Source organism: Frieseomelitta varia, unplaced genomic scaffold, assembly GCF_011392965.1.
Source record: "Frieseomelitta varia isolate USP_RPSP 00005682 unplaced genomic scaffold, Fvar_1.2 scaffold_418, whole genome shotgun sequence".
Classification (NCBI taxonomy): domain Eukaryota; kingdom Metazoa; phylum Arthropoda; class Insecta; order Hymenoptera; family Apidae; genus Frieseomelitta; species Frieseomelitta varia.
Genome location: NW_025110166.1, coordinates 245,499 through 268,205, shown reverse-complemented (window position 1 = coordinate 268,205; position 22,707 = coordinate 245,499). Strand labels below are relative to the sequence as shown.

The window sequence follows — 22,707 nt, the reverse complement described above, 5'->3', positions numbered from 1 at the left end:
ATAAAGTTATTTATGGGAATAGTCGAAGTAATTATATATTTTTCAAAGATTTCTTTAAAATTTTGATATCTGTAGTTTAATTAATATCTTAGTTGTAATTTCATTAACGTTACAAATTTTGTTACAATATTTCACACATAACACTGAGAGAAAGGGGGGGGGGGGGAGAGAAAGAGCAAAAATTAATGCTTAGAATTATGAAGTATATATCTAAAGCATATATTAATTATGAAGTATATACTTAAAGTATAAATTTAAACATAAATATTTAAAAACAATACAATAGAGTATATACATAATATTTAAAATATATAAATATCAAATTAATTAGGAATAAAACTGAAAAATGATAAAGATATATATACTTAAAGAAAATCCATAAAAAAAAAAATATTCGATCTGATAAGTATCGATTTGTCGATATCATATGATTTCCCAACTACATGTCCTATCTTATTACAATTAAATAGTCCGTAAAACATTATAAATGCAACCGGAACTTGAACCTCATTAAAAGAGAATAAAAAAGAAGGGGAGTGCGCGTGCATATAGCACAAAGACTAGATTTCGTAATTTCTCGGTTACACATTATACTTGCACGACAATTCCGTGATTCATATACGGTCATGCCGCGTAACAGTAGTAATAAATTATTACTCTACATCTATGGAATCTTGTATCATCGTTTACTAGCTAATTTTAATGAATTCATGGGAGTTTTTCTGACTTTGTCATAGAGTAATAATCGATTCTTAGTACATAAAAGAAAGAAATATAATAGAATATTATATCGTTTAAATGATTAATGACTCTTGTTTTATTAGAAAACAAGTATGATTGTTTCATTGGCAATTCTTCTATTTTTTTTTTATTTATTCATAATAAATTATTCACCTTTTTTGGTTCATTTCAACTGATTGGAATTCGAAGGTGACAAGAATAGGACCAACGCCCACATACTTCGACTATCGTTCCGATCATCGATCATAATGGATTAACAATTCTGACGTAAGAAACTTGTGCTTCTTTTTTACTACAAATATCATATGTCCACGTTTCAGAAATACATTTGATTATGATGGTTGTACTACACTTTCCTGTATGTTGCATTTAGATCTTACGATCAGGCAAGGTATAAAGTACTATCATTAAATAAATATTAAATTTTACATATAGTAATCGCTATATGTTCAAAGAATGTATATCATATGCATATAAACCAGAACATAAAATTTGATTGCTGACCGGATTACAAATATTTATATCAAAGGAAAGGTGAACGTAGCCTTTCTCCTCGTTTTAATTTCACACGGGCTACGTATATATAACCATTCTTCAATGTGCATTTGTGGATACTAAATAACGTCGTTAAAAACAGCTTGAATCAAAACATTTAAAATAAATGTTTGATAAATGATTGACATTGTTACTAACTATGAAAGTGCAGTTAAGTACAATATTTTACGAATAAAACTAAATAAAAATCAATATGTTAAAAACTATTATTATAAAATATTATAACGATGTTATAAACTATTGACAATTTATTTTATGTTCTTATAAATCATAAATATTATTTCGTAAAAAGCAATACTACATTAATTTCGAAAACTACTTATTAGATATAATTTGGAAGAATTGAAATTATAAATTTTTACATGATATAAAATAATTTTTGATAACGAAAATTTTTAAAATTTATAAACTTTATTATTTAAGAAATTTTTAATTTTAATTCAAATTTTTTTATTTTTTTTATAGCAGCTTCTATTCAATCTATAATTTTATATCAAATAATTTTCAAATAGATTTTTGAAAATAAACAAATATATACAAAATATAAACAAAATAAATAAAATAAAGAAACAAATAACAAAATGTGAAACAAATAACAATAATTTGAAAATTGTTTGGAAAATTTTAAATCGTTAGTATTATAATAACAAATAAAATGGAAATAAAATTTCAGATACTCAATATAGAAAAGGTTCAATCATTATCCAAACAAAATATCGTCATATTTGAATGTATCTGACCATGAGAACCACACCCGTGATATGTACTTGAATACTCGTGGTGCCAAGATAAATTTTTCTAACTATGCGCTATACTCCACAACGTCAGAAATACAATAGCAGTTATCGTCATTCGAATATTTACAATATTAATCCTGTGATAACATGAAATATTCGTAGTTTTTGCACATCATTCTGTTGTACTCATTGGCGGTTCTCTTCTCAAGAGGAGACTATCTATTTATGAATTGATGTTCCTGAAATAATTTCCATGAACTGGTCGCATAAATTTTGTTTAGAAGACTTTACGTGCGAATTCACGACAACTCCAAGATAGAAATGTCACAATGACCACACCCCAAATGACATTTAGAGTTCGACGCTCTAAAGAAATCTTTACTTAGTTATAAATGTTTAATTATGTATGTTTACTCTTGAACAGAGCACACATACATAGCATTTATATAATATTCTTATATAATTAAATAATTTAAAATTTATTATAGCTATTTGAAATAATTTGTATAATTTATAATAATTTATAATTTTCTATTTACTTTAATTCTTATTTCACGTGATTAATTTATTTTCAGCATGTGACAAATTAGACAAAAATATCTACAACAGTGAGATTTAGCGATACGTAACAATACATTGATATTAGGGCTAAAACCAAAGTGATAGCAGTTGGCCTTCACTTATGGGGGAGTGATCAACTTTTTTTAAAGTGGTTATAAATGTATATCGATTGTAAAGACATTTACTCTTACAAAAGCGTTATGATATAGATTAATTATACCACAATTTTGAATTATGTTATTTGCAATCAGCGCATTTTAATATTATATTTAATGTATGAAATGCAGAACTAACAAAATTATAATTTATTCTTCTGTATGCAAATAAATATTATTATTTTATTATTTTATTTATTTATTGATATTTACACTTTATTTATTATTTGTTTTATCCTTATTATTTCATAATACATAAAATACATAAATTATATTCAGCAAATAATACAGTATAAAATGTATTAAGTAATTATTTTATGCAAGTATTAAATTTTCTTATGTACGTCCTCTAACTTATAATTTTATTATGTCAATTAAATATCATTCAAATCTTTCTCATAATAAATATATCTCACACAAGTATTGATTTCTTAAATACAGATTTCTTTTATACAATAATTGTGAATATTTGCAACAATTTTGATGATTCAAATTAATGAATACAATTAAGTTTTCAATTTTATAATACAAATCAAAACAAATTAATTTAATATTTAAAATCAACTAAAATGATTAAAAGTTTTCATGAAAAACTTTTGTATTTAATATAATTTTCAACGAATTTAGGTATTCAATTTCAATTAATTAAATAGGTAATCAAAATAATGTTTACATAGAGAATTTTGTATAATAACACATTTTATTTAATTGAACGTTTGTCTTAATATAGATATTAATCACTAAATAGAAAAAATAAATATACATTTGGCGAATCTATCTGATACATTTTCTTACATTATAATTCAAGAAACTAATCCAACATGTTTCCTTCAAAATTAATATGTTAGGCGCAAAAATGTTACAAATTCTATCTAAGGATTAGTTTCTATAATATAACATATTTAATTATAAAGATATGTGTGAAGTTGTCCTTACAAATTTTATATTTTACTTTGATAAACCTATTATATTTATTTAAATATTTCAATATTATATTTAGGTGTGTTTTCAACTGGATTTTTAAATTATAACTATTCAAATCAATCAATATTCAATTGAACAACTAATTATTCATGAACAATAATAATAATAAAAGATGAAATAAAGTCAAAGAAATAGAAAATTTATTTGGAAAAATAAAACTTTACAAGGACAACTTAATACTGTCTAATAATAGGTCCATTTAAAGAATCTAAGCTAATATGTTTCATCTTTTTAAGACAAATCGCATATATAAAAAATCATTTTCATGAATTTTTAAGGTTATTTTTTGTAATGATAATTGCTACAAATTTTTATTTACAATAACTATGAATTTAAACTAAAGCTTATCATCTTTAACATATTTTACTACAATATCGAATATAAAACGCTTCCTAAAAATAATGAATAATCTTAATTTTTTTTATTTCTCTACTTTTTGAAAGAATGCATTTGCGCTTTGTTTCGAAAGATCTTAATTACTAAAATTGAAAAATATGACAAAAGCATTCTCTCTTTGGTTCAACAATGATGCCCAAAAAAGATATATATACGAAATTGAATTATAAAAATTACAATTTTTATACAATTTTTATATTCTTATAATTCTATATATATGTTCTATGTATATATTTTATATATATAGAATGCACAACATCTAAAATTATTTATTAAGATTGACATAATAAAATTTGTTTTAACTATCGTTCATTGTTTAAAATTGTTCTAAATGAATAAAAAATTATTAAACTGAAATAGTTTTTAAGTTCATATAAAATTGTATTGATAAAATTTTAATTATTACTTAATCTATTTTATATTTCTCAACATATGACTGATATTTATACATATTAAAGTATGAACATGTTAAATTATTAATGCACATATAAAGCGATTTTATTGTCAGTATATGCATAAATTGTTTTTAAATATTTAAATCTTTCGAAAGATGTTTCAATATGAAATGATAATCTAATAATTTTTAATCTAATTTTTAATGAAAAATTACATGATCTATTATCAATATCATTTTAATATTGATTGAGAAAGGCGTATTTTTTAATCACAAAATATAATTTTATCATTCTTTTCTTCATAAACAGAGACATATAATGAAGATATTACGTTTCAATATTATTGGTAATCATAATTTAAGAATAATAATGTTTATGATTAAGTCATGACAAATTTATATATATATATATATCAAAATTTGAACAAAATCTAAATTTTTGTTTCTTAATAACACAAAGTAGAAATTTTGAAATTAAGTATCATCACTATCACTTTCTTGCTGTTCTCGAGACTCTTCTTCCATTGGAGGAACACTATCCACATTTCTATCAAAATAATGAGGATTCCAAGCTGGCAACCATCTATTCACAAACCACCAATGCACAGACAATCTACCATGATTACATTCTGCTCTTTCACATCTACCAAGAAACTGACAAATGCCAGTAACGCTACCACTTTGATTTCTAATGCAGGAATCATCACATGTATGTTGACGTTCTGTTGAACGATTAACAGAACAAACAGAAGGATGTGAAGTAGAAGGATTATGCGAAGAGAACATGGATCTAATGTTTGATGATGTACTAGGTTCATTATTTGATAATGCATTAGATGTTGACATATTTGACGTCGAAGCGCCAGGATCTATACTATTAGATGAATTTCCTCCAGTTGTACTTCCAAGAGCCGAAACACAAGGTCTACCTATATGAACTGTAGCATACAATGGATTATTAACTGATGGACTACCTCTACTAATCCAATCAAGATATTTACTAAATTGTGCAGCAGAGTTAGAATTAGGTAGAACTTTTCCTCTGCAAGAACAGTTACTAGGATTTCTGCAATGACATTCCATTCTTAAGGATTCAGTAGGTCGACAAGATGTAACAGGCAGTTTCACATAAGAATATTCACCACGACAAAAAGGGCATCTACAATTCCTTGGTAATTGATATATGTAATGTCTAGAATTATTTGCAAATCCATCTTGATAACGTAATCTATTATGCAAATTATGGCAATGATGGCATAAATATTTTGTATCTATATGTCTACAAAATGAACACATACAGTTATAACCAAGTGAATAAATGGCACGTCCAGTTGACGCGTAAGCAATATTTTCAGTCGAAAAACAATTACGACCTAGCCTACCTAACCTATTCTGACAAAATTGATTAGATAATCGAGAAGAATCTAGATAAAATTGTCTTGGCTGATCATATTGATTTCTAGATTCCATATCATTAAAAAAACTTGGGATATAATGATTTAAAATATGATATTTATAACAACGAGGATACGTTCTACTACCACAAGAATATCGATCATCTATTCTCTCATATGTGTGATCATCTGCATTATTTTGATTATTTTGAGCCGTGGGCTCATTATGAATAACTTCATTATTGTTTTCAGCATTTTCATCATCATCGTCATCATTATCTAATCTTTCGTATATATTTTCTTCTGGTTCCTGTAGTTGTCGATTGCGATTATAATTATGAACTAAATCCACTGGATTTTGATAATTTGGATTGAGATTTGAATGCAATTGAACCGAGCCACCAGGTCGGTTTTGGAAGCCCCGTGAACCACGACCTATGTTCTGATAGCTATCATCTCTTTCTTGATTATTCCTATTCTGATTCATGATTGCAGCTGCCACTTCACCATTTTCATATCGTTGACATACACAACGTAAACCTTGACAGTTATGCCCAGTACCACGATATTGCTGAAGTACATTCTGGTCTGAATTCTGAACTTGCATACCGCTGGGCCCGGCTTCCCGTGATTGATCCGACGTTTCGGCACCCGGATCTGTATTTTGCTCTAATATATGCCCAGCGGATTGTAATCCTCACATCGATGTCGTAGATGGCATTGGTTTATCGATTATTGCTACTCCCGCATAACTACGACCAATTCCCATACAAGTTGGAAGAGTTGTCCAAGTATCCGTTCTTGGAGAATATACCTCTACAGATGCCAGACTAGATGATCCATCATCACCACCCACCACATATAAAAGACCATTTAGTGCAACTACACCTACAAAATAAAAATATTTTTTACACTACATTATAATTTTATAAAAAGAAATTTAATTTACTATAAAAATGCCTATGAGTTAAAATTTTTATATTTTTTTTTACAAAAATAAAAGAACTATGTTTATTCAGTTGTTTGTGAGTTCGATTATTGCAACTAACTTGCCTAAGCGAAGGACCATCCACTGATGTGAGAAATAATCGAGTCTGATTTTAGTCAATTGGTTTATTATTGAGAAGCCTAATTTTTATTTCTAACTTGTAACAGTTGATTTTGTCTGACTAATTAAATTGAAGTTAAGAACGGATTGATTCCGTTTGACTCACTGATTAACTATACTGACTAATTGACTGTGACTGTGACCCCTGATTGAAAATTGACTTTTTCGAGTTTTCTTATAGAAAACATAAATTTTCTCTTCTAAAAGACTCTATAGAGGATTAAGTTGTAGTGATAAGATAACCAATCAGAAAATATAAAAATTTCTAGAATTTCATATGGGATTGCAGGAATAGTGAAAGAGTTCTTCATCTTCTGGCAACCATCTTGTCATCTATGCGATATTTTTGCTGCGTATGACTTTATCACAATTGCTATTATGTAGAAAAAATTCGTTATACTCTGACTGAAATTTATGAAAAACTCGGTTGTAAATTCTAAACGCGACGTAAAATATACAGAAATGTCTAATTTAATAAATTAATTCTGAAGCGTACGTCATAAATTAGCATGTACTGGCCCTAATAGTTTTTATCCTTATTTTCCTACACCTTGAACAAAATTTGATAAAAAAGTATGAAGTATGTACTCTTTAGTTCTGTTATTTTTACTTAGGAAAAAAAAAAAAAAAATGAAAAGTATTAATGAAAAGTAAAAATAAAAACTTTTAGAATTTTGTACTTTGTAAAAATATATCAATTATTATTAAATTAAGTAAAAATAAAATTTACCAGCATTTCTGCGACAAAGAGCCATATCACTAACTGGGGTCCATTGATTAGTATCAGGGTTGAAAGCTTCTACACTTTTCCTGACTAGTGGTCCATCATGTCCTCCTACAGCATATAAAATTCCATCTAAAACACCAACACCAGCACCGCTACGACGTGCAGACATATCAGGCACAGGCTTCCACTGATCTTTTTCTGGATTATAACATTCGACACTAGATAGACATTGTCTGGATACTCCATCATAACCACCAACCTGTAGCAATAATTTTCGACTTTAAATATTTAAAAGTAATTTTCAATCATTACTTCATTAACTTAGCTTCATTATTAAACTTACAGCATACAATAGTCCTTTAACAACACCCACACCAACACTACTTCTACGTGTTGACATTGGTGCAATTAATCTCCATTCATGTGTTCTTGGATCGTATACTTCAGCAGAATTAAGGCCAGTTGATCCATCAAATCCACCAACCTATTATTTTAACACAAACAAAAAATTGAAACAGAATTAAAACATCAAGTAACATGTATACATATATTTATATAAACATATAATATATGAACTATTTACAGCATATATGCAATTTCCAAGAACTGCAACACCAAGTGTTGATCTTCTTGCTTCCATTTCTGGACAAGGTGACCACTGATCTGTAGCTGCATCATAAATATCTACTGTTCGTACTCTAAGAGATCCATTAAATCCTCCAACAGCATACACACGGCCACCAAGGACGGACAAACCTATATATCAAACATTATATAATAGCTCAGTTTAGAGAATCATTGTACATTGTACAATTTCTTCTGAGACATAGATATTAATTACCAGCTCTACAACGACGTGTAGGTAATTCAGAAACTTGATACCACTTTTCTTCTTTAAAATCATAACATTCTACACTTCTAATTGCTTTTGGAGCTTGTCCTCCCACAACTAATAATACTTTTGGTAAACCTCTAGGTTGTCTAGGTTTTGTACGAGGTGTTTTGAACAATGACTTTTGCTCTCCTTTAAGTAGATGATATTTCAAAGCTTCGATCAAAAAATCTTTACCTATATAAAATGAAAAATTTAGATGATTTTTAATCCTTTTACGTTAAATTATAATAATAAAATATATCTTATTTATATTTTTATTTGTGGTATACATTTTGTTACTTACATTGTAAATTTGCCTTAAGAAGTGGTTCTTCCTCTACACGTTGTACTAAATATTCTTGGGATAACAAAGGTAAACGTACATGTTCCATTAATTGTGCTAAATCAGCTTGTCTTTTTTCTAAATCATGATGTACCCATGATATTACACATTCAAATACTTTTTCTTCTGAAGGAACCATTAAACAGTCACTGCAAATTAATTTAGCTACTTGTTGTGGTGCTAATGTTAAAAATTCATCACCATCTACCACTTCCCTGTATACAGAACAAAATATTTGCAATTAAAATATAAAGATATTTTAGCTATATGGAAGTGTAATTTAGTGCTTACGAAAAATGTTGTTCAATATAACTATCTGCATGTGATAACAATTCCAAACAGCCATGCAGATCAGCAAATGCACGTATTCCTAAACAATTTGATGGATGCAACTGAGCTTGTAAGAAATCACAACATGCATCACGGACATCGGTTAATTGCAGAAGATTTGCAGCTGGTAATAATACTTGTACATTATCTTCAGTTACATGAACTTCTGCAGAATATACATAATCCACCAGTAATTCAAGCGCAGAATAATCTACACCTTGCAATGTTATTCTTTCTTGATCTCGTTCCTCAAAACTTGTGAACATGGCATAAAAATAAGGACTGCAAGCAGCCAGAACCATTTTATGAGCAGGTACTTCTAAGCCGCCGTCTGCTACCAAAATTACGTCGCATAATAAGTTTTTCCTAGCAAATAATCATAAATGTATACATCACATTGTAGTTTTAGTATCACTTACATGATAATTTTAATAAATTTACGATAAAAATAATCCAAAAAGAGACTGTGATATTATTCTCTCTTTTTTGAATGCTTATAATATATTAAATAATACAGTACATACAATAGTAAATAATGTAAAACATATGCAGTATTAATTAATATAAGACATGTATAATAAAATAAATAAAACCAGGTATTTCTTACTTGCGCATTTCATTAATAACATCAAACGCTCGGTTTGTGTGATGATGATTTCTATATGGTGGTTTATCTTTTCCACCTTCACGGGGTATGTGTTTTTGTGAGCTTTCATCCAATGAATTTTGACTAGCATATCGAAGTAACAAACAACTATAAAAAAATAATGTTTCGTTATTTCAGATGAATGAAGACAAAAAATAAAAATTCATTAATATTTATTAAGTACATCACTTTAATTAATTAAGTACATAAATTCAAATACTTACAATATGCTGTAAAATTATAAAAATTGGGTAATATAACTAAAAAACATATCACAAAATATAATCACCTTCCCTTATTTTCAGTGCCATCAGTATTATTGGAAGTATTTTGCATTTGATTCTGATTCACCGACTCCATTTCAGTTTGATTTTTTAATAGAACTATGAAATGTAAGTGAAATAAATCTTAATTAACGACACAAATAAAACTGCAATTCATTTGTACAAATATTGATTCACTGAATCGAACAATCATTATCAAACGTAGAATCAGCTGTGAAAAAAGCGAAAACGATACTTCTGATTTTGTTATCGGTTTGATGCATCGAAATATGAAACATTTAATGATTCATGACTCGAGATATTGGGCTGACGAAATGCAACAAAAAATTCACGAGAGAAACTATAACTGCAAAAATATTGATAATAATGTTATAAGAATATAAACACTAGAATTAAACTTTCTTATTCAGTTCGTCAGAATGTCATTTACTGTTTCTGATAGTTTCGTTAAAGAAAACACATGACTGTGTCGACATCTACAACATGTTACATGAATTATTTTGCCTTTTTAAATGTACATTTAACCAATGATTTAATATTTATTTATTAGTCAATGGTGTTATTAAATTATTTGACAATTAATGCATATGTAAATAATAATGCGAATATAATTTACATATGCATATGTAAAATAAATAGAGAATAATTATAATATGTACATATATGTAATAAAAGTATGTAATAAAAATATCTTAAAATATATAGTATACACACATACATGTATATGATCGTAAATTTGATATTATTTATCTCTATATTAAATATAGAATTTGTTTTTAGATTCAATAAATTTATTAAAATTATTCCAATTGTCGTTAAGACAAGAAAGGTTAATTTTTGTAAGACAATTAAATATTGAATTAAAAATTCAAAAAATTGAATCGAAATTAAATGTTTACCTGATAACAATTAATTTTTTAAATTTAATTTTTTAAAATGCATAATTATAAAAATTTTTCTAATAAGCATAATTATATTGCACAATTAATAGAAATTATGTTTACTATTTATAATATTTAAATATAGGTGATGAATACAACTATGAATACAACAATATCTATAATACAATATACATAAGTATGAGTGTTAGTTTAATTATGATATACTAATTGTGATTTTGGTTGCAAATCGAGTAAAAGCGAAATGATAATTGGCAACTTTAATTTTTAACACTTATAAAATATAAAGTAGTTTAACTTTGACAAGAAATTTTGAATGACCTATACAAATTACTGCAAAGTTGCTCGGACAATTTAATTTGTACATACAGTATAGTGTCCATGCAGTTATATAACAGTTTGTAATGTGTTTCATTGTGAAGCAAAGTGCAAACTTATGTCATCGTTATACATATAGCTCTCTTTTACTGCAAAATGTGGTACAAAGAAAAAATATTTACAGTTTTGCAAAATTTTGTAAATTTATTCGAAACTATCCGCTATATTTTTGAAACGTCCATTATTTACGCTTTATTTAAATTCTAGATAAAATAAATATTTTATAGTTAAAAAGAAACATGTGTAATTTAGTGATTAATGTAGGGATTTTAATGTAAAATAATTAATAAAATTTATTAATTATAATATATTTAAATTCATTTTGTATCTAAAAACGTAATCAAAACGTAAGTTTACTACGTTTTACAATATTGGGGAATCGGCTTTCTCTCTCTCTCTCTCTCTCTCTCTCTCTCTCTCTCTCTCTCTCTCTTTCTCTCTCTCTCTCTTTCTCTCTCTCTCTTTCTCTCTCCCAATGAATATATACTATGAACAATTTCGAAGGATTTCGTATTTATTGAAAAGAACGAATTTTTATAAATCTGTAGTGTTTCAAATATTTTGGTAATGGGTGAATCATTTGTTTTAACAGTTCCGGTTAAATGTGTTTCAAAGTTCAGAGCACCAGGTGTCGCAGTTCGTGTGGTGAAGAACGAGCGCGATACGGCTCGTCAGTTATCCAGCAGATTGCTGTGAGAGCGTTTCGTTGCGCCATAAGTGGCGTCGATGGTTTCTTATTCAGTTGTTTTCTTCGATTTCTCGCCCTCGTGTCGCGAGAATTGGCGCGTCTCGAATTTCGAAATTCGAACAGCCGCGAAAACGACCCTGTACAGCTCGTGCACGGTTGATTGCACACCTGTAGCACGAAAAGTTTCAGTGGGGACATCAAGAAACCAAGCGGAAAAGAATTTCGCATTGATCGTGAAAGTCGATCTGGTCCTCGCGACGAGGAATCCTATTGGCAAGAAGCAGCTTCTTCATCGTAATTTTCCTCGTTTTCGTTTCTTTAAAAGGTACGTTGATTCGCAACTACATAACTGCCTCGATCGCGCCTTCAGTTCCTTTGTTTATCTCTGCTCAAGGTGCAACGTACTTTCTTGGCCTTTCTTGCTATTCCGCCTGTTCCCTTATTTTAAGTATCGTTAGTTTACGAAAACCTAATGATATTGAAACCTCTGCAAATTAAGGGATACCGTTATCGAAACCAATGTCAATCGAATTTACTCGTTTAATTATAATACTTGCCAAATAATTATTAAATTTGAATCTGTTTGAATTTTACTGATTGTGATTTAATAGAAAATATTCAAAGGATACGTACATATAGTCTTCTTATTTATGAATTTGTTGAAGTAAAACTGTTTGTTTTTGCATAGTGAAAAAATACGTCCACTGATCGTTACTTACATTAATAATTTCTTTTTCGTAATTGATTTTTAAATTAAAGTAAACTGAATAAAATTGTCGATTGCGCACGATAATGATGCATGATAACTATGAGATGCGCTGTTACAAAAATGTTCAAATATGACTCTTGAGTGCTTTGCATTGCTCTTTGCATTTTCGTAGAAGCACACGTGGTTCAAAGTCACATCCCGTGGAGAATAACGCTATCTCCAGGAAGCTCTAAGTTTATTTTATATCTGTACTACAGACATATTGCACGTTCTTTACACATTCCAACTATGTTTTTACAAATCTTCTTTTTACAAATTGATTTTACCACATTACCACTTTTTGTCCTTTTACTACATTATGATTACCAAACTTAATTATGTCTAATTCAATTTAAAAATATCAATTTACAATAAATTTATATTTATAATAAAACTTGATATATTTCACTTTATTAATTAACTTGCTTTTCAGTTAGATTAGAATTATATCATTCCGCTCTCGTCGATTATATTGGAATCTTGCTTGCTTCGTTTCAATCGAGTTATCTGACATTTCAAAATATACGTGTGCTAAGAGATAACTTATGTATATAAGTACAGCTCTGTTTCAATCTCTGTTCAAAATTGTGGATTCATATTATTGCAACCAGAAATATCTTTGCACATTTTTCTGTTATGGTTTGCTTTATTTTGCTTCATTTATTTATTATGAATAAATAATCGTCTTTTTTAATTATTTATAATAGCATGAAAAAAATAGATAATAATAATAATAGTTCTAACTGATTTATGGAATACAAACAGCAGGTAACAAATTACGCGTTGCAATTAAAATTATCTTCTTTGTTTACAGTTCGAACATAAACATCTAGAATATGAATTCAAACAATGAAATGATTGATGAAAAATAAATTTTATTCATAATTTTATTCACAATTCGGCCTATTTCATTTATTAGCAGACAATTAGTTTATTAAAGACTAATTTATTAAATTTATGAAGTAGAAAAGTATAAAATTTCAATCTATAAGTTTCATTATTCGCACAAGTTTATTATCTACGAAATCACAAATTTTATTATTCAATCGACAATATATCAATATAATACAATCAAATTTTAAGAAAGATAAATTTTGAATTTTCACTAAATCGATAGAACTTAAATCTTTAGAATAAAAAAGAGGAAGATAATATAAAAAAGGAATAGTCATTGCAGAATGAAAGGTGCAGACAGTGAGGAGGAGTATGAACCTAGTAGATATGTGTATACCATTGTTACAAGTGCAAGGTTACATGCAACGTGCACTGTGTATCTGGACGATTATTTCCCCACTATGGATGATCGTCGATTCGCTGTTTGCACAATATGAACGGTTCTTTCCAGGCTGTCGCCTTTCAGTTTCATACTTGGTTTGTCGTTTCAATCATTTGACGAATAGTTTTATCGTGTAATTTCCGTAATTCATTCATCCGTGTAGACGATATTTCAATGTTTCATATATTTGCGTTATCAAATTATTTAGCGATCTAAACGCTTGTTTTCTTAGATTACAAGTTTAAATTGAAGCTTTCATGTCTTTTCATTATTTAGTTTTGCTCACACTTATAACCGGTATTGGCAATGAAAAATTCGCTGAAAATATTGTATATTATCTCCAGAATAATTCTATGAGTAATTAACTTGTGATAAATGATTAGTTGAAGTTACAAACATCATATGATAGGTAATTTTATATAATTTATGTAAAAAGATATGTACGTACATTAAGTTGTTTTGCATTAATACCTCTTTTAATTAACATTATTAGAAATTTAAATGTAGAGCGATTTTAAAAATATTTTATAACCAAGAAAGAAATAAAGATAAGGTAACATAATATAAAAGATTTATAAATTAATATTCAATAAAAGTTTTTATGCAAATCCATGTCTTTGAAAATATAATTAAAAAAGTTTTGTAAAAAATTGTTTTAATTATACGTACCTAACATTATAAAAAACTTACTAAATATTTTGAATATTTTATATACTTTTTCACATTACGCGTATTGTGTATTATTGTGTAGTCTAACTATAATCAAGAAACAAACAGATACTTTTACATGAATAAATTTGAAAACTCGATGAGAGATTTTAATCACAAAAAATTGATATTATAAAATAATTTTGGTCTATTATGAAATTTGGATAAAAAAGATTTTTTATTAAAATAATTAGATAACTTTCAATACGTTTCATAACTTCCAATGCTTTACTTTGCTTCCTTTTCAAATTGATTTTATATACTTAATTATATAAAGTTAACTTTAATTAATAGTGATATGACAGCATGAATTAATTGTTTTGAATTTTTGATATAATATATAAATTTCTTTGGTATCGTATGCAAACGATGAGTAGCTAGCAAGCCAAAGTAATTCTTAATTATGTGAAATTTCTACATTCATTTCCTTCCGATTAAATCAGTTTGAAATTTAATAAAAAAACAAATAAAATAACAAAGATATATCAAATAATGAAAACAATGAAAATAAATTCAAATTGTAATAGGTAAATTTGAGAAAATAGACTTTGATTAATTAATTTGAATTTTAATGAATGGATAAATTAACAACAATAGACGTGAAATGAAATTAAAAAATATAATCATCGGGACAACGGGATCCTGGATGTAACACAGTGGCCACGAAACCATGGCGATCGGAAACGAAAGTCGGACGATTTGATTTACGATGCCATCGTGAAATTTCTAATACGTGTACATACATACGTGCGATGCTTAACAAACGCAGCCTGACACTTCAGATGGTAGTGTCTTGCAAAAAATGAGTGACGTGAAGGAAGAATACTTTAATATCCAGTGTGTAGTTTTTGAAGGTAATAAGGATGTGATAGTATTAGTTAAGTCTTTTTTCTTACAATTTTAGATTTTAATTTACATTAAACGTTCCGCTTACAAGCACACATGTCACATTTCGTGATTTTCACTGAAGAAAGCATTACGTGCTTTGCATATTTTATCGTGTAATAGCTTCTATTACATTAACAAATTGGATATCTGGATAATGTGTCATTTTAGAATCATTTTAAAATTACACTATATCGATACAGTATTTAATAATATAAAAATAATAATGAAATATAAATTTAATAAACATGTAGAAATTGTTATAAATATAATATAAAGTTAATTAATTTTATATATATAAATAATTAATTTTATGTATATTTTATATAAATTAATATAAATTAATTATAATATAAAAGTGAATACATATTTAGACAATGTATCATTTTAGAACTATCCTATACTGACACAATACTTAATAATATAAAAATTAAATATAAAATATAATATAAAAAATAAAATAATATAAAAAAAATTAAATATAAAAAACAAATGTTACGCAAAGTTATGTTAAGAAATATTTGATTGCATTTATTTTTGCATCAATAACTATTTTTTTAGTTATACTTAAATCAAGAGATCGGATGAAATGAATTAATCAATAATATATGGTTAATCAACCGATATTGACGTTTTAATAACATTTTTAGCTCATACGATGACGGATATATCTAGGAGGTATCGTAGATACTCTTAAACCCTAATCGATAATTGTGTATGCAAAATCTGCGTTTATGCATCTGTTGAAAGTGAAAAATGTTCTGTTCTTGATTATACAATTAATATATCTTGATTATGTATAGACTCTAAGTCCATTCTTAATAATTAGGTTGCAGATGTTTATTTTATATTTTTATGAACGTAATTAAAGAAATGGAATTTAAGTAGAAATTTGTGTCATTTACTAAATACTATAACAAATATAATATTTCTACATTTTATGTGTGTGATGTTTTGTAGATTTTCGAAACCTTAAATTTTCCCAAAATATATAAAAACCTAGTAGTGAATATGATAGTTTTGTTTGTAATGTATCTTTCTACATGTAAAATATCATTGTTGCATATAAAATATTTCTCCGAACTTCGAATTTAATGATCCTTAATTTTATTTCAATTAATTTTATATCCAATAATAAAATTTTATATCCATTAAAATTTTATATTGTTGTCAATGTCAACCATATTGAACAGAAAGATATTTACTACAAATTACGTTTATTGAAGATTGAGAGTTTTTTAAGAATATAAAAATCTTGTGACATTAATTATTATGAATAATTAAAAATGTAGTTTTCTTATATAAAATTAAATTTTGAAGAAATACTATGAAAACATAAATGCTGAATACATAAATATAATACCAGGGGAATGTTAAATTTCATCTGAATATTTCTTTAAATTTATAGATTACATTAAGGAAAACACATAGATGAAGGAACTCTGATCATTTATATGAATTTGTCGAAGAGAACAAACAATTCATATGATTCTCTTTTCTATTAGTGATTTTTCGTTCATATAATAGGATTTTAAGTCAAATAAATGGATTCAATTAACAGGAATCCGTTTAATCGAGTATTGACTAAAATTTAGTTAAAATAAATGGAGTTCTATTGTAGCTCTATTTCAAAAATTTTTTAATTGTAGAATTGATAATGCTTAACTAAATTTGTTATGTAACGAAATTAGTTAAACAAGGAAAATATATTAAATCATATCGAAATTTCTGTGATTAAGCATATGATATTTGAAGATACTATGTATAATCATACCTATATATGTATATAGCTCATAATAATAATGTACAATAGTATGTATTTTTTTCAATAGACGTATTCCATGTAGGTGTGCCAACATAATAAAAACGATATATACTATAACTAAATGCAATATTTCATAAATTTTATTACGCTCAATTATTTTAACAATAATAATCTTGATCATATTAAAATTGTTTTGAAAAAAATATTTTATATTTCTATTTTAAAAAATTCTACAAAACGAATGAATTTTAAAATTAATTAATTTCTGAATTATTCCATTGAACGTTTTTACTAATAAAAAAAAATCTTAATGTGAAGCATTCAAATTGATGTTTGGAAAACGATTCTTTAGAAATGGAAGCATTCAAATTGATGTTTGGAAAACGATTCTTTAGAAATGGAAAAATATTTTATTTTCAGCAAAAATCAATGGAATCATAACATAGTGACGTATTTTTTTTTTAATTTTTGAAAAAATGATATGTCTACTTGATAAAAGTAATGTTTTGACGAAATAACATGGTCGTTAATAAGATAATTTGTTAGCGATCGGACGATGTTAATTTTTTCCGTATTTTTATATATCATTTTCTATTAAATTTTCTATTTCATTTTTTCAAAATTCCAATAATTACAATTCGTATTGTTCTTGTCAATTTTTCCGACATAAAGAAAGTTAGTAACGTTTAAAAATATTAGGAGAAGAAGATGAAATATTCAAAATGAATTATATATTAACGATCATATTTTTTTTGCAAATGCAACAACGCATGTGCTTTTCACAGTTGCAATATTTTTTAAATACCGTTTATGTCGAATCCTTCCGTTATTTTATAAAAGTATGAGTGTAACATATTCAAAAACTGACCGGCTTAAAAGATATTTTAATTTTAATTTTGTCAAATTTATTTTATGACTGGCAGGATATAATGCATAATTTTCAAGTTTGTTTTCCTTCATGTGACAAGTTCAAATTAAATTTTTTAAATATAATAAATAATTAATATTTTTTTAAATTCATCAATTTTCGATCACTAATATTTTTATTAAATTATATTATTTTTATATTATTAAAATGTATATGCATTACAATATATATTCTATCTTGAATCATTCATCTTTTTCTTGTGGTACTTTTTCATAATTTTAATCAATAAAAAAATGCTTGAATCACTGTATGAATCACTCTTATGGTTAACATACAAAAATACGAAATTTAAAAAATAATCTATGAACAGACAGACAAACTGTGAATGTTTATACATTTTTATATCTTTATATAGGTAGTCAAAGGAATGAGACCTAAATTTGTTTCTTCCACTACATATTATAGTCAATATTTTTTAAATATTTTGTATAGAGGGCTCAGAAATCAATCACGTATTCCATTAAAAATAACTTGTACCGTACAAACATACTTTCATCGTTAAAATCTTCAGTCAGTAGAGCAATTTAGTTGTAATATTGTTTATACGATTGTATTATAATGATTAAACTTTTCCATCAACTGAAGATTTTGACAATAAAGGAGTATTTGCATAGCGCACTTTGTCGATTGATTTTTGGACCCTCTATAAAGTGACCCAAATTTAAATGTCAAAACTTTGGGAACATATCGAGGATTAATAAATTAAAAGAAGAAAGTCCTTTAGAGATTTGCTCATCTTTGCTCTATTTTGGAGAAAATCGCGGAGAAAGAAACAAAAAAGTATTCGTTTTTCCATTTATTTATTTATACTTATTTGTGTTATTATCTATTTTATCATTCATAACATTATATCATTTTATATCATCTATTATCATCCATATTATTTATTTAATGAAACTACTGTTCAAAATTACTTTGAGTAATGCAATCATTTGATTTAATGCAAGCATTAAATCGAACATTGACGACTCTGATGGTAGCTAGACATCGTTTTAATGATGTTTAATATACCAAACTACGATTTGATCTCTCAGTTGTTCTTTCGAATTGATTGGCATCGAATAAATTTACTGAGAAAATGAAAAAACTTTTTTCTTTCTTTTTTTCGTTATTTTTCCTAAAGTGGAGCAAAACCGAGCAAATCTCTAAAACACTTTTTCTTAGTTTATCGATTTTCTATACATTCCCAAAGTTTTGACGTTTAATTCGGGACACTCTATGTTTTGCGCACTGTGCGGATTTCTGCGAATTTCCCATAAATGCATAAAAATCCGTAATCTAGTTATAAAGCAACGAATATGAATTTCCTGGAGTAACAATACGCCGATGTTGAAATGAAGCCAGAAAGGCCAAAAACATTTGTGGCATAGGTGAGTCAACGAGTGCAGCGAACTCGTCACGATAGCACTTTAGATAATGTTGGATAGAACGCATATCGTTATCACGCGGCACCGCAGCGTTATCGGATGGATTTGAGAAAGAAGTACCGTGAAATCGCGTTTATGGACAACTGAAAAACATTGGCAAAGCCCGCATCCGTTTTTTTTCTACGAGACTTTTCTCCGCCGGAAACGGCGGTCCGTTTGTTATGCAGGAAATTTGTCTGCGAGTGTGCGATATAAATGAATGCATTGATCGCACTCGTTCCTCATTTCGATCAAGGATCCCGAACGTATGCACATACGTACCTACGTTCCTGATAAAATTGACGTACACGAAGGTACACCTTTCTCGGTAGATCGATCGGTGAGTCACCTTTTCATATTAATTATCGAGTTTCCTGTCATACGTTGTGACGTTCGTCGGAAGATCGCCAATCTTCTACGCTACGACAATTCCATATATCGCATTCGTAACGTCACGTTCTAATTACATATTTATTAATCTTTGTTTGATCTATTGAATTATTATAATTACTCAAGGCTTATGCTATAGCTCATTCGAGGAAACATATTAACGAAAATTGATAACGTTGAAACGATAGGTATACATGTAATAGAAAACTAGATAACAGACACATATATAATAAAAAATTAACAGACTATATATGTAATAAAAAAAATACACGTAATAAGCTCATAGTAGATATAGAAATTGAGAAAAAATATCGCATCTCTCTGTTTCTCTTTTTTTATTTTTTTATGTATATTTATTTATATTCATACTTATTTGTATTCGAATATTATCTGCTAAATCTATAAAATATTATATTTATAATAACATATTATTAAATATTATAAATACATAGAATAATATTATTAATAATAATATTGTTTAAAGTAATATCTGTAAAAAGGATTTTGCAGATAATAATATTATGAATTATTATACGTAATGTATTATAGAAGTCTTAATACATTTTAAATGCAAAGGGTTTCTATAAATTCTTTCTGAAAGATAATTGCAGCTGACAGGAATATAAGATAAATTGCATAATTGAATTATTGAATCATATATCATAATCATGTATAGTTATATGCAGAATTTGTATGCACGTACTAATTTACGTACATGACATACAAATGCAAATGTATTTATAAAGACATTACGAAGCAATTTAGAAATTTTTATTGAAACTGATTTTCATTGTTAGAAAATGAAACTGTTTAAATCGAAATGACAATTATAAGAACTTATTTATTATATATGTTTTTTTTTTAAATATTTGAGTTGAAATTTGAGTGGAATAGAGTGTAGAATTTTATCTAAAAATAACTTAGTAAGAAGAAATAAATTATGAGTCGTATATGATTGAATGCAAAAATAATAATTTTTATATTCTGTTATTATTTAATCCCACTCCTATTAATTGATATTATACTGATAAGAGTAGATATATATATTTCTACAAAAATTATTTGTTATCTATTATGTAATAAATGTGGTCGAAATTTAATATATAAATGAATTATAATTGTTTCACTTTCAAAGTCACAGAATTCAAATATAGAAATAATTAGTCATAATGAGTATTAAAGTTGATATAATAATTTTATTTTAATAATTTATGAATTTACTGTATAAATACACACTTAAAATTTGACATTATTGATAGTGTTTATATTTGATAAAATTTTATATTAATTGTTTATTGAATATTAATAATACTAATATCCAAATTGCAATTTGCAATAATTCAATTTAATTAAATTAATTTTCATTTTGTATAACTTACAGTAATTACTAGAAATAGATCAGATTTTCCTGTAAAGTGTTATATAAATCTGTACATTAGAAATAATTAATAGAGAGATGTATAATGAATTTTTTAAAATAAGGTTAGATTCAGATTAGATTTCTATTATTGTAAAATTAGTAGCAGAATTAATTCTAAAATTATTTTGGAATTCAAACAAGAATTTAACCCAAATCCAATCCAAGTAGAAATAGCTTAGAAAGGATATAAGGAACGATGTATATAGATATCGTAACAGAAATAAGAATTTCGGTTTCTTACAACAAATTTTTCAAAATAAAGATTTTACGGAATTATTTTAACAATTATTTTTTACTCATAAGAGTTATATTTTACAAAAAAATTCTATTAAGAATTATATTTTTTACAAACTCATTCTAAATTTTTTGCAGTTGCATGATTATATTGATTTTAAATAATTTAATTTAATGTTAATTATTAATTAATATTATTTGTTAAAAGTTTTAGCATTTTAAATTACACTCAATATTTAAATATTTAAAAAAATAAAGAAAATGTTTAATATTACAACTTTAAAGTATATTAAGCAAAATGCACTTTATGATATTGAAAATTAATCTCACAAGATGTCTTACGTTGTTTACTGAGAATTTGATTTTAAAAATGTTAATGTATTTCAATTATAATTATATAATCAGCGCTTACGTCAATTGCAATACATTTTAAAATATTTAACTCGTTACTCTTATCCATTGTTACTTTTGATCTTAATCTACTTTGATAAGGTGTTCATACATTTCTAACAATTATATATTATTTATAAAAATCATTATCTTTAGAATTAGAGAATTATTTGATTTCTGTTTTTACAACTTCTTCATTTTAAAGTAACTTGTGCATAGGAAAATAGTTTAGATTAAAAAAATAATCCATAAGTAGCGGATTATGGAGTAACAGAAATGAAGTAAAATTTCGTATTCTGATGTATTCTATTTATTTTTTTAAGATAAAAATTTGTTTCGAACATTCTCTGCCTTAACTTCATT

At 26.5% G+C, this 22,707-nt stretch overlaps 3 protein-coding genes across 4 annotated transcripts in view; 1 reads left to right on the top strand and 2 right to left on the bottom strand.

Moving 5' to 3' along the window:
* Window positions 1-4,760: 4,760 nt before the first annotated feature.
* LOC122531853 (probable serine/threonine-protein kinase clkA) lies at window positions 4,761-6,524 on the bottom strand. The gene has a single exon (XM_043660117.1). It carries the CDS (start codon window positions 6,522-6,524, stop codon window positions 4,998-5,000), a length of 1,527 nt encoding a protein of 508 aa, XP_043516052.1. The 3' UTR covers window positions 4,761-4,997.
* Window positions 6,525-6,613: 89 nt separating this feature from the next.
* On the bottom strand, window positions 6,614-22,545 carry LOC122531851 (ring canal kelch homolog). Of its 2 annotated transcripts, none has more exons than XM_043660116.1 (10): window positions 22,535-22,545; window positions 10,235-10,328; window positions 9,907-10,053; window positions 9,261-9,665; window positions 8,931-9,184; window positions 8,594-8,821; window positions 8,336-8,508; window positions 8,096-8,236; window positions 7,756-8,011; window positions 6,614-6,805 (listed from the first exon to the last, which is right to left on the bottom strand). In XM_043660116.1, the coding sequence occupies exons 2-10, from the start codon at window positions 10,303-10,305 to the stop codon at window positions 6,615-6,617; spliced, it is 1,866 nt and encodes a 621-aa protein (XP_043516051.1). In that variant the 5' UTR covers window positions 10,306-10,328; window positions 22,535-22,545; the 3' UTR covers window position 6,614. The 2 variants fall into 2 exon arrangements, with proteins under 2 accessions (XP_043516051.1, XP_043516050.1); XM_043660115.1 differs by lacking the exon at window positions 22,535-22,545 and adding an exon at window positions 11,450-11,498.
* The window catches only part of LOC122531850 (dual 3',5'-cyclic-AMP and -GMP phosphodiesterase 11-like), a 211,079-nt gene continuing 200,565 nt past the window's right edge, over window positions 12,194-22,707 (top strand). The window contains exon 1 of the mRNA XM_043660112.1: window positions 12,194-12,519. The gene's annotated coding sequence lies outside the window, so the exon portion shown is untranslated. The remainder of the gene's footprint in view (window positions 12,520-22,707) is intronic.

Bases quoted from the DNA above. Each gene is read 5' to 3' on its own strand.
- LOC122531853 (XM_043660117.1), bottom strand. From the start codon at position 6,524: ATGCAAGTTCAGAATTCAGACCAGAATGTACTTCAGCAATATCGTGGT.
- LOC122531851 (XM_043660115.1), bottom strand. From the start codon at position 11,495: ATGTACAAATTAAATTGTCCGAGCAACTTTGCAGTAATTTGTATAG. The intron at 10,054-10,234 runs GTGATTATATTT...ATTTTTTTATAG, and splicing joins GGCACTGAAAATAAGGGAAG to TTGTTTGTTACTTCGATATG. The intron at 8,012-8,095 runs GTAAGTTTAATA...TTATTGCTACAG, and splicing joins TTAAAGGACTATTGTATGCT to GTTGGTGGTTATGATGGAGT.